This window comes from Heterocephalus glaber, unplaced genomic scaffold (genome assembly GCF_053883595.1).
Source record: "Heterocephalus glaber isolate CG9 unplaced genomic scaffold, H.glaber_assembly_v1.0 deba00000809, whole genome shotgun sequence".
NCBI lineage: Eukaryota > Metazoa > Chordata > Mammalia > Rodentia > Bathyergidae > Heterocephalus > Heterocephalus glaber.
In genome coordinates, this window is record NW_028258163.1 from 1,232,046 (window position 1) to 1,245,732 (window position 13,687).

General features: G+C 38.6%; 1 protein-coding gene across 12 annotated transcripts in view; it reads right to left on the reverse strand.

Moving 5' to 3' along the window:
* Positions 1–13,687, reverse strand: part of Wdr76 (WD repeat domain 76) — a 103,060-nt gene that overhangs the window by 84,142 nt on the left and 5,231 nt on the right. For all 12 annotated transcript variants that reach the window (XR_015449772.1, XR_015449771.1, XM_087207464.1 and 9 more), the window contains 5 exons: positions 10,144–10,236; positions 9,954–10,009; positions 8,881–9,007; positions 5,029–5,130; positions 4,896–4,936 (listed from right to left, as the gene is read on the reverse strand). Coding sequence is in view for 10 of the 12 variants with exons in the window: in XM_087207464.1 (XP_087063590.1) it covers positions 4,896–4,936; positions 5,029–5,130; positions 8,881–9,007; positions 9,954–10,009; positions 10,144–10,236 (419 nt within the window). In the remaining 2 variants the exon portion in view is untranslated. The remainder of the gene's footprint in view (positions 1–4,895; positions 4,937–5,028; positions 5,131–8,880; positions 9,008–9,953; positions 10,010–10,143; positions 10,237–13,687) is intronic.

Genomic DNA, 13,687 nt, shown 5'->3' on the forward strand with positions numbered 1-13,687 from the left:
CACTTCTGAATAACCAATGGGTCACAGAGGAAATTAAAGAAGAAATCAGACAGTTTCTACAATTAAATGACAATGACAATATAACATATCGGAATCTATGGGACTCAATGAAAGCAGTCTTACAAGGGAAATTCATAGCAGTGGATACCCATAATAGGAAAACAGAGTGAGCCCAATTAAACAACCTGATGGTGAACCTCAAGACTCTAGAAAAAGAAGAGCAGGACAAACCCAAAGCTCATACAAGGGAGGAAATTATAAAGATCAGAGCAGAAATCAATGCAATGGAGACTAAGAGAACACCACAAAAAATCAATGAAGCAAACAGTTGGTTCTTTGAAAGAATAAACAAAATTGACAAACCCTTAGTCAACCTTATCAGAAAAAGGAAAGCAAAGGCCCAAATCCATGCAATTAGGAATGAAGAGGAATTACAACGGACCCAGCAGAAATCCAGAGGATCATCAATACCTAACTTCAAGAACCTATACACCAGTAAGATGGAAAACAGAAGAAATGGACAGATTCCTAGATACATATGAATTACCAAAATTGAATGAAGACCTAATCATTCTAAACAACCCAGTATCAATCAATAAATTTGAAAACATAATTAACAACTTAACAACTAAGAAAAGCCCAGGTCCTGATGGTTTCACCGCTGAATTCTACAAGACATTTAAAGAGGAACTACTGCCACTACTGTTTAAACTCTTCAATGAAATTGAAATGGAAGCAATACTCCCAAATTCATTCCTGGAAGCAAGCATCACCTTGATCCCCAAAGCAGAGAAAGACCCAACCAAAAAAGAGAACTATAGGCCATTCTCACTAAGGAACATAGATGCAAAAATCCTTAATAAGTTACTGGCAAATAGAATGCAGAAAATCATCAAGAAGATCATACACCCTGATCAAGTGGGATTCATCCCAGGGATGCAGGGATGGTTCAACATATGCAAATCAATAAATAAATACACTATGTCAATTGAGCCAAGGCAAAAAACCATATGATCATCTCAATAGATGCAGAAAAAGCATTTGACAAAATCCAACACACGTCTATGATAAAAACCCTACAAAGGGCCGGGGATTTAGCTCAGTGGTTTCTCTGCCTGCTGCACAAGCGCAAGGACCCGAGTTCAATCCCCAGTACCAAAAAAAAAAAAAAAAAAAAAAAAATCCTACAAAAAATTGGAATACACGGTCTCTACCTCAATCTGATAAAAGCCATCTATGAAAAACCAACAGCCAATATCATGCTAAATGGTCAAAAACTGAAATCCTTCACACTCAAATCAGGAACAAGACAAGGATGTCCACTATCACCACTCCCGTTCAACATAGTCTTGGAAACATTAGCCACGGCAATTAGACAAGAGAAAGAAATAAAAGTAATAAAGGCAGGAAATGAAGGGCCAGGGATTTAGCTCAGTGGTTTCGCCACCTGTTGCACAAGCACAAGGACCAGAGTTCGATCCCCGGTACCAAACAAAAAAAAGATAGGAAATGAAGATATCAAATTGTCATTATTGGCAGATGACATGATACTCTATGTAGAAGACCCCAAAAACTCCACCAAAAGTCTTCTAGACTTAATAACCAAATTCAGTAGAGTAGCTGCATACAAGGTCAACACACAAAAATCAATAGCTTTCCTCTACACGAACAACAGACTCCCCGAGAGAGAAATGGGACAAACAATTCCTTTCACAATAGCACCCAAAAACCTGAAATACCTTGGAATCAACCTAACAAAAGAAATCAAAAACCTCTTCTCTGAAAACTATAGCACTCTGAAAGACAGATTGAAGATGATATCAGAAAATGGAAAGACATCTCTTGCTCCTGGGTAGGAAGAATCAACATACTGATAATGGCCATTCTTCCAAAACTGCTATATAGATTCAATGCAATCCCAATTGAAATCCCAGCAGCATACTTCATCACCTTGAGAAAACAATCCAAAAATTCATTTGGAACAAGAAGAGACCCAGAATAGCAAAAGCAATTCTAAGCAACAGAGACATGGCAGGGGGGATCATAACCCCCAACTTGAAACTATACTGCAAAGGTACTGTAATAAAAACAGCATGGTACTGGCAAAGAAACAGACCTGAGGACCAGTGGAACAGATTAGAAGATGCAGAAACAACTCCAGACACACTCAGCCACCTCATCTTAGGGCCAGGGATTTAGCTCAGTGGTTTCCCCACCTGCTGCTCAGCCACCTCATCTTCAACAAAGGAGCCAAACACCCTCACTGGAGGAAAGATAGCCTCTAATAAATGGTGCTGGAAAAATTGGGTTTCAACTTGCTAAAGATTAAAACTAGACCTATATCTCTCACCATGCACTAAACTAAAATCAAAATGGATTAAAGATCTAAATATTAAAACAGAAACGCTGAACCGGTTGAACAGAGGTAGAACTCTTAAAGACATTGGTGTAGGAAAAGTTTATGAACAAAACCTCAGTTGCCCATGAACTAGCACAAACAATCAACAAATGGGATCTCTTCTTATTAAAAAGCTTCTGCAAGGAAGAGAAACCACCAACAGTGTGAAGAGACAACATACAATGTGGGAAAAAATTTTCACCTGCTGTTCTTCAGACAAAGGTCTACTATCTAGAATCTATAAAGAACTTAAAAAAAACAGACCTCCCAAATTTAAAGACCCAATACAAAAATGGGCATCTGAAAAGAACAGACATTTCTCAAAGAAGTAAAAATAGCAAATAAACATATGAAAAAATGTTCAACGTTGATCACTGGTCATTCAAGAGATGCAAATGAAAACAACGCTGAGATTCACCTCACCCCAGAAAGAATGGCTGCTATCATGAAATCAACCAATAACAAATGCTGGTGGGGCTGTGGGGAAAGAGGAACATTGCTCCACTGCTGGTGGGAGTGTAGACTGATGCAACCACTGTGGAAATCAATATGGAGATACCTAAAAGAGCTAGGACTGGAAGTCCCATTTGACCCAGCTATTCCCCTGATGGGATTCTTCCCAAAAGAATTAAAAGAATCATATCACAGTGATATATGTGCACCCATGTTCATAGCAGCACAATTTGTAACAGCTAAAACTTGGAAGCAGTTCAATTGCCCATCAACTGGAGACTAGATAAAGAAAATGTGGTTTTTTTATAAAATGGAACACTATTCAGCCATAAAAAATGAGAAATCAGAGATATTTATAGCTAAATGGATGCACATTGAGGCGATACTCTTAAGTGAAATAAATAGGACACACATGTGTAAATACCAAATAGTTTCTCTAGTGTAAGAAACTGAAAGTGTAAATAAGGACTAAAAGGTAGAGTAGATAATGTGAAATAGGAAGAAAAGGGGCAAAGGGGAAGGGGAAGTGGTAGAGGTAGGGGAAAGAAAAGAAAGGAATGGAATTAATATGAGAAAATGAAAAAATGGAAACAAAGTCTTTGTAAATAGGGAGGAACTGAGGCGTTGAAGGGTGGAGAGGGGAATGGAGAAAAAATAAGAACCAAGAGAGATTATGTAAAGGTGCAAATTTCCAATGATGAATGTCATTATATTGTATACCTAAAATGTACCAATAAAATTTTTAAAAATAAATAAACAAAAAATAAATAAAAATAAAAGATTTTGGTAACATACAAAAAGAAGAAAAGCATAATGCAAAATTTTATATGTATAACATAACAAAGTAAAAACATGAATTTGTAGGGACAGATAGGGGGAAGTAGGCAATACAGGGCATGACCTGGGTGGCTGACATGAAAGAGATGATCACACACTTACATCGCATGATGTACTTTGGGAGGTTGCCCTCTGTTGTGCCCCCAGACCCCAAGAACATTTGCTAATCCCAGAAACAAAGGCTAAGACCCTGGTTGGCCTAGATTATACTAATCAGTAAAATAATTATTTTTAGGAATCAGCTTACTTTTTCTCTCTCTCCCCCCATCCCCGTACCGGGGATCAAACTCAGGACCTTGTGCTTGTGAGGCAGGCAGTGGCACCACTGAGCCAAATCCCCAGCAAGGAATTAGCTTACTTCTTTAAGTACAGACAAGCCAAAAAAACACTATATTGAGCAGCTCAGCTTGGGCTTCTTTCTCCCTGTCAAACAGCTCACTTATTGTTCGGCAGTCCTCACTTTTGCATTATAATTAAACTTCTGCTTCACTTTACTTTCGTTTTTTTTGAGTTCCTCATTTCTCACCAGAGGGATCTTCAGTTTTGAGTCAGCCTCACCTCACCTTCTGCATTCTCCTAGCCTCCCAGACCTTGCCTGACACAACAAATTCATCCATTTATTCAACATTTAGTGAATATATAGTATGTGCCAGACAGATTCTGGTTACTGAGACAAAATCTCTGCCCTCATGAAGTATATATCCTAATGGTATTGTATATGGCAACACCATAAGGAAATAAAAACAAAAACAAAAATTGCTCAGGAAAATATCAGAGGGAATTTTTTCACCTCACTTTCAAAATTTCCTATAATAGTACATAGCTTTTATAATTTTTTTTTTTTTTGTACTGGGGATCGAACTCGGGTCCTTGCGCTTGTGCAGCAGGAGGCGAAACCACTGAGCTAAATCCCCAGCCCTATAGCTTTTATAATTCAAACATCTCAAAAAATATAGAACTGCCAGGTGCAGTAGCTCATGCCTATAATCCCCACACTTTGGTAGGCTAAAGCAGGATTATAAATTCAGACCCTACCTGGGAAATTATCAAGACCCTATCTCAAAATTTTAAAAACTAAAAACAAAAAGGGCTGGAGATGTAATGCCTTGTTGAAGACCCTGGGTTCCATCCCCAGTACCACAAAGGGGAAAAAAAAAGTAAAACAAAGGTCAAAAATGTAAAACAAATGAAAGGAATTTTAACTTACCTTTTAAGGCTAGATAATTCCTTCTCCATCTTCTTACTTGTCTGAAACATTGGGAAAGACCAACGCACTAAGTTAAAATATACACAAATGAAAATCTCCTTTTGTAAAGGCTGTAAGCCCTCCTACATCATACCTTATTCATTTCCGCCCATGTCTGCAGAAATCCTTTAAATAGTTCATGGTTGTCATCTGCATTTTCAGGAATCATTTCTAAAGGCCCAGGAGGTAATAAAGGCTGTAATCAAAAATAAAAATTTTACAGTTTGTCTTTTATCCTAAAATATAAATGCAGGAAGGGTACTGTATTTATCTGTCTTTTCACTATTTTACTTTCAATACCAACAACCTATGATGTGGTGTTGAATAATAAAGTGTCAACAGGGCCAGGGATTTAGCACAGTGGTGCTGCTACCTGCCTCGCAAGCATAAGGTCCTGAGTTCAATCCCCAGTACCAAAAAATAATAATAATGTCAACAAATAATACCAACAAAAGATATCAAATGCAAACAAGGATGCAAAGAAAGAGGAACTTTCATACACTGTTGTTAAGAATATAAATTAGTATAGTCATTATGGGAAATAGGATGAAGAATCCTCAAAAAATTAGAAACACAACTACCATATCCAGCTGTCTCATTCCTGGGCTTATATTCATAGGAAATGATACCAGTATGTTGAAATGGTACCTGCACTCCCATGTTCACTATAGCACGATTCACAATAGCCAAGGTATAAGTGCAAGGACCCGAGTTCGATCCCGGTACCAAAAAACAAACAAAAAAAACCCCCACAAACACAATAGCCAAGGTACGTAATCAACCAAATGCTCAATAAACAAATGAATATGGAGGGCTGGGGATTTAGCTCAGTGGCACCATGCCTGCCTTGTAAGCACAAGGTCCTGAGTTCAATCCCCAGTACTGGGGAAAAAAAAAAATTAATGTGAAGAAAGGAAAATGTGTTGTATATACAATACTTCTACAGAAGGAAAAAAAACCCAGAAGGAAATTCTCTCCTTTGCAGCAACATGGATGAAACCAGAGGGCACTGTGTTAACTGAAATAAATCTCACACAGAAAGACAAATACTGCATCTTCCCATTTATATGTGGAATCTAAAGTTGATTTCAGAGAAGGAGCCTGGGAAGAGAGTGGAAGAGGAAGGGAAGGACACAGCATGGGTAATGGGTATAGGGTATAGCTGGATCCGTGGAGTAACTTCTTATGGTCTACAGCAACAAATGACAATAATTAACTGAATATTTCAAAACAGCCAGCAGAAAAGATTTTAATGTTCCCCACACAAAGAAATGTGTGTGAGGTGATAGATGAGTCAATTACCCTAAATCTGATCATCACACATTGTGTACATGTATTGAAACATCACGCTGTACCCGCTAAATATACACAGTAACCATGTCAGAAGGGCTGGAGATTTAGCTCAGTGGTTCCGCCGCCTGCCTCGAAAGTGCAAGGTCCCAAGGTTCGGTACCAAAAGAAAAAGACGTTGTGGTAAGTATTTCAGTTTAAATGTATGTTAATAAAAAATGCCATACGTACATATTTATACACATATATACATCCATACATATATATGTATATATATTGTCATTCTATGCCAAGACATTCTAAAGTACAGTTTACAAACTATTAAAGGGTTGTGAAATCCTTTTGTTACTAGGAATCAAACCCAGGGGCACTCTACCACTGAGCTACATCCTTGGCCCTTTCATGGTTTTTTTTTTTTTGAGACAGGGTTGCACTATGTATTTCAGCCTGACCTAGTAGACCAGGCTGGCCCCAAACTCATAGCAATCCTCCTGCCTCAGCCTCCCAGGTGCTGGGATTATAGGCATGAGCCAACACACATGGCACCCTAGCCCTTTTGATATTTTTGTGGGGAATAACTGAATTTTAATCTCAGCTCTGCCATTCATCATGTGATTATAAACTACTTATTTTTTAAATTTATTTTTATTAGTACATATTTGCCATAATGACATTCATCACAGAAAATTTGTACTTGTGCATAATGTCTTTTTGTCCCATAACCCTTCTCTCCCTTCAACCCTTCTTCCTCTCCCCATTTACAAAAGCTTTGTTTCTATTTTTCCTTCCATTCTTTTTTTAAATCCTTTTTCCCTTCTTTCCCTTACCCCTGCCCCCTCTCTTATTCCCTTTCCTATTTGAATGTGTTCTTCCTACTTCCCAATATCTATCCTTCATTTTGTTCCTTATTTACCCATTGGATTGTCTTTATGAGAATGGTTTTTTTTGTTTTTGTTTTTGGTACCAGGGATTTTATGAAAATGTTTTATGAGAAACAATCCAATATTTAAACTTCTGTGTCTGATTTATTTCATTTAACATCATGGTCTCCAGGTGCATCCATTCACCTAAAAATGACTCATGTATGCTTTATGGCAACGTAGTACTCCATTGTATATACATAACCACATTTTCTTTTTCCATTTATCTGCTGATGGGCATATGGGCTGTTTCCAAGATTTAGCTATTATGAATTGCACTGCTATAAACATGAGTATGCATATATCACTGAAGTATGATGCTTTTAACTCTTTCAAAAAGAAAAAAAATAAAATGTATTAGAAAGATACCTAAAAGGGGCACAGCTGGGTCAAATGGAATCTCTAGTTTTAGTTTTTTGAGGAATCTCCATACTGATTTCCATAGTGGTCATACCAATTTACACTCCCACCAGCAATGGAGAAGGGTTTTTTTTTCCCACACAGCCTTGCCAGCATTTGTTGTTGCTTGCTTTCTTGATGATAATCATTCTTTCTGGGCTGAGATGGACTCTCAATGTTGTTTTAATTCCATTTCTCAAATGGCCAGTGATGTTGAGCACTTTTTCATATATTTGCTATTTGTACTTCACTGAAGTGTCTATTCATTTCAGATGCTCATTTTTGAATTAGGTCTATAAATTTGATTTTTTTTAAGTTCTTTATATATTCTAGATTTTAGTCCTTTGTCTGAAGAGTAGCTGGTAAAAATTTTTTCCCATTCTGTGGGTTATTTCTTCACTCTACTGGTGGTTTCTTTCACTGTACATAATATTTTATTTTGAGACAGGGTCTCACTAAGTTGTCCACAGGACTCAAACTTGCAATCCTCCTGCCTCAGCCTCACAAGTGTTGGGATTACAGTATCCACCACACCTGGCTTATAAAATCATTGTAATACATATTTCATAACCAGCAATTTGTTTTTAGTGAATGAGAATAAGACAGAAAGAAACACTGGGCATGGTGGTACATGCCCATAATCCCAGCACTTGGGAGGTTGAGGCAAGAAGACTTCTGTGAATTTGAGGCCAGCCAGGGCTACATAGTGAGTTCAAAGCCAGTCTGAACTACATAACAAGACCCTCTCTCAAAAATCAAACCAAGGGCTAGGAATGTAGCTCAGAAGCACTGCACCTGCCTGCCAAGTGCAGGGTGCTAAGTTTGATCCCCCCGGGGGGGGGGGGGGGGCCTCAAAGCCGGGCGTGGTGGCACATGCCTGTAATCCCAGCACTCAGGAGGCTGAGGCAAGAGGATCTGAGGCAAGAGGATTGCTGAGAGCTCGAGGCCATCCTGGGGTAACTAGTGAGTTCAAGGCTAGTCTGAACTACATAATGAGACCTTGTCTCAAAAAACAAAACAAAAAGGGGATTTAGCTCAGTGGTTCCGCAGCCTGCCTCACAAGCACAAAGTCCCAAGTTCGATCCCCAGTACCATTTAAAAAAAAAAAAAAACTGGGGCTTAGAAAGGTTAAATAATTATTTACCTACAACCCCAGAACTTCAGAAAAAGAATCCAACCTAGGCTTTAAGACTGAAATCTTACTAAACCAAATAACATGCAAGTATTAAATTAATTAAATATAAAGCAAACAAGATTTAAATAATCTTTAGCTTCAAATACTTTAAATTTTTCAGCATTTTGTTAAGTTACTATATTTGATTTGCACTTTTTCTTACATTTTCATTTTCTACTAATATTGGTGCTGTTGGAGGTGCTGGTATTGAGATTTCTGAAGGATTGACTTTCAGCAATCGCATTGACCTTCTACATCCAATCTCATTTTCTCTCTTCTTAGGCTTCTTTCTAAAGTAGAGAAAAATTCATGTTATGCTGTACTGATAAAACATTAAAATGAATTTAACAATATTAAGGAGATAATGTCAAGGAATGGGCCCCACAGGTATAGTCACACATTGATGCACATACATTGATTACATTGATATATTTATGATTTTTTTTTTTTGGTAGCGGGGATCAAACTTGGGACCTTCTGCTTGCAAGGCAGGCGCCAGAACCACTGAGCTAAATCCCCAGCCCGATTAATTGATATATATATACATGGCCACATTCATTTTAATGAAAAAAATGTACAAAAAGCCAAACCTAAATGTTCAGCATGAAGAGACAAGAGACATTAAACAGATTATGGCATTATTATATAAGAGAATGCTATGCAGCCATAAAAAAGAAATATAGCCAGGCATGGTGGCATGCACCTATAATCCCAGCTCCTGGGTTTGATTTGAGAGAGAGATCGATCTACCACTGAGGTACAACTGCACATCTTTTTTTTATTCTGAGATCATCTCAATTGCCCAGGCTGGCCTCAAACTTGTGATTCTGCCTCAGCTTCCTGAGTAGCTGAGATTATTGGCATGTGCTACCATGTCCAAGCTGCTCCACATTCTCTGATGTAAATGAGAACTGTAAAGTTATTAAAAAATAGTGTTCCCTCAGAGATCCGATTGCAATGAAGATTAAATTACAGTTTATGATCTGCTACTAAGGTTCACTACACCAAACCAATTTTTAAAATTACAACACATGAGCCAGGGCTGGGGATTTAGCTCAGTGGTTTCGCCGCCTGCTGTGCAAGCGCAAGGACCTGAGTTTTATCCACGGTACCAAAAAAAAGTAAGGCAAATGAGCCAAATAAACCACTCTTCCTTTACAATACATAAAAAAAAATTAAACTATAAAACAATCCAGCAAAATAGCATGACATAGCCAATGTAAACTAAACATTTACCTTTTGAATTTAGGAGGCTGTCTCTTCTTTATCATTTCACGGAGCCTTGCAGCTGACTGAAAAGTACACAGAAAATATATATATGTATGCTACCTTATAGCTACAGAGCTTACATTTTAAAATATTTTATTAACCTACTCACAGGAGGAGTAAGTAGTATCTTCATTTTAATTAGAAACTTCACACAAACCTCAGACAACTGAAGAGAAGCAAAAAACTTCGCATTTTCTGATATGTTCTTCAGTCTCTTCTTTTCATAATGTGACAGTCCTGAAAAATCATCCTGTAAAATTATATCAAAGAGATTCCATTACTTTACATAATACACAGCAAACACACCTCACAAAACTAGGTGTTTCATTCTCTGTATGTATCCACTCCTTCAAATTACACCCCTTTCATTCATTTCATGTGATCTTACTCGGCAGCAGCCATCTATCTGTGCTGCACTGGATAGTGAGAGTCTACACTGGGGATAATCACTAGATATGTATATGGCTCCCCAATTATAAGAAGTGGTTCATTATCAGGAGTCACATGGTGGAACCTTATATCTAATTTTTTCCTCATGGCCACTGATTATACTATTATTCAAAAGTTCTGTTTTTACTAAACAAAAATATTTCCACCAATGTGGTGGTACATGCCTGTAATCCCAGCACTCTGGGAGACCAATGCAGGAAGATCACAAGTTCAAGCCCAGCCTGGGTGACTCAGTGAAACCCTGTCTCAAAATAAAAACTAGAAAACAGCAGGGGATGTAGCTCAGTGTGAAGGCCTTTGGCTCAACTCACAGCACTGAAATTAAACAAAAGAGGACAAATAAATTTGTCACTACTTCCTGCTAACATAACACTAAATTAATTTGAAATATCCTCAGAAATATGAGGAAACAGCATGCCACAGTTTGAACTTGTCCCCCTACTCTGTCTTTAGAAATTTAATCCCCAAATTCATGTTCATGGTATTTGGATGAACAACCTTTGGGAAGTGAATAGAGCTCAACCCTCTTGGTAGTCCTCGTTTAACAACCAAGTTTTGTTCCTGCAACTAAGTCAAGTAAATTGGTCTCTAAAGGAGGAATCATATATAGTATGTACATTACAATATTCAGGACAAAGAAATGGCCAAAGGAAACTCCAACTTGATGACTTTGCTTTTGTTTGTATAACTTACATGCAGTATTGTAATGTACAACTGAACATAAAACTATAGTGCTGTACTATACGGTACAATCAGCAAAAATTATAGTACTGTATAAATAAGGTATACTGTGCAAAAAAAAGACACTGAGGCTCTATAAACAAGATGTACAAGGACTGTACCAAAAAGAAAAAACACAGGTCATAAGCCTGAACAGCCATTGACCAGGTAGATCAATAAGTGAGGAAGATCGGTAATCCAGTCATAGATCAACAGGACAATGGGTTCTCAAGTGGGTAACTGTCATAAACTTGCACACACTCTCTCTGGCATACGTGCTCTGCCTTGCCATGTGACAATGCACTAGGAAAACCCTCACTGTATGCTAAGCAAAGGCCAGTGCTGAGCTGTTGCATTCCCAGACCATGAGCTAAATAAACTTCTCCTCTTTATAAATTACTTAAGATGTCATATCACATACAGTACTATGGTATCCTTCCCGGTAATGCAAAACCTTAGCCTAATCATGAGAAAGTAACAAACCCAAAAATAAAAGACATTATCCAAAATAACTGTGTAGTATTCTTCAGATCTAACACAGACTGAGAGACTATGGAGATCGATCCAGGTAGCAGAACAGAAAAATAATAACTGGAAAATTTGGTGAAGTCCTAATAAGTCCTATATTTCCATTATCAGTTAATTTCTTCATTTGACAAATATGCTACGGTTATGCAAGATATTAACCAAAGGGCGGGCTGGGTGAAAAATATACAGGAATTGTTATTTTATTTTTCCACCTCTTCTATAAACCTAAAATCAACTCAAAATCTTAGAAAAAAACAAAACAAAAAAATCAGCTGCCATCCCCACATAATGATATATGCCTGTAATCCCAGCACTCTGGGAGGAGGATGAGGCAGGAAGATCGAAGTTCAAGTCTAGCCTGGACAATTTAGTCACTTAGCAAAATTGTCTAAAATAAAAAACAGCGGGCCGGGGATTTAGCTCAGTGGCGCTGTGCCTGCCTCACAAGTGCAAGGTCCTGGGTTTGATTCCCGGTACTAGAAAAAAAAAAATAGGTCATGCATGGTGGCACACGCCTGTAATCCTAACACTTGGGAGGCTAAAGCAGGACTGCCAGTTCAACCAGCCTGGGCTATATAGTAAGTTCAAGGCCAGTCTGAACTACACAGCGAGACCATGTCTCAAATATACAAAAAAATGAATCCCTCCAGGTAATCCAATAGGCTAAATTTTTTTTGGGGGGGGGGGGTATTTTTAAAAGCTGATATAAAAATTGTATATATTTACCATGAACAACTTGATATTTTCAAATATATACACACTATGGTATGGCTAGTCAAGCTAATTAGCACATGCATAACCTTGCATAGTTAACATTCTTTGTGGCAAGAGTAATTATCTTCTTTCTCGGCAATTTTCAAATATGCAACACATGTTGATATTAACATATAGTTGCTATGTTGTACAACAAAGGAAACTGTATCCTTTGACCAACATTTTACCAATCTCTATTCCTTCTCCATCCCAGTCCCTGGTAACCTACTATTCTATTCAGCTTCTTTGCGTTCAACTTTAGATTCCATATATATGTGAGATTGCATGGTATTTATCTTTCTGTGCTTGATGTATTTCGTTTAGCTTCATGGCCTCCAGGTTCAATCTTCTGTTGATTATTTATTTAGATGTTTCATCTTGCTGTGTATTCAGATTTTTTTGGTGGAAACGTTGGTACTCTGCCACTGAGCTATGGGCCAGGTCACCCTATTTTCTTTTAAGACAGTGTCTTGTTAAGTTGCCCAGGTACTTGTGATCCTCCTGATTCCATCTCCCAAAGTGCTGGGATTACAGGCATGCACCAGCACACCAAGCTGGGAATTTAACTCTAATCCCTTCACATAATTGATAGGGTCCAGCCCAAATTCTACCAAAATAATAATAACCAAGCTTTTAGATTTCTGAGCAGGTTTTTTTCCCCCACTACAATAGCCCTGACTATAGCTAATTGTTCTTGAAGTGTAGTTTGCTTTGTCTTTGTTGTTGTTATCCTTTGGAAATTCCTTTTGCTAAAGAAACATGAGCGCAGCATTGCCTGATCCACTGAACTGGCTGCTTCCCTTGTCGTTGGTCCGGTTTTCCCACTATTAACAGGTGGGGAAAACCTCGCACTCAAGTCCAGCAGGTCGCTCAGCTCTTTGTCGGTCCATATAGCGGCCATGCGCTGTTGAGGGGGGTTCATCTTCGGCCCCTTCTCGCAGGTCCAGCCTCCGGCGAAAGTTCCCTCGGGCCGCGCGCAAGACGACTCAAACGCCGCCTTCCTCCCGGCAGGCTGCGGTGCCCCCACAGAACTTCTGGGTTTCCTCAGCCGGACATTTTTTTCGCTGAGGGGTCTCAGCACCGCGCTCCGTTGTTCATCCCAGATCCCTCCGCGGCCGCGCTCGGTTAACCCCAGCGTGCCCGGCGCCCCGATGGTCTAAATTTTCAGAGTGGCTAATCCTATCCAATCTTCTCGATGAGTACAAGAGGAACAGGTTTACTACGAGTGCCCATGCCTAGAAACTAGGCAT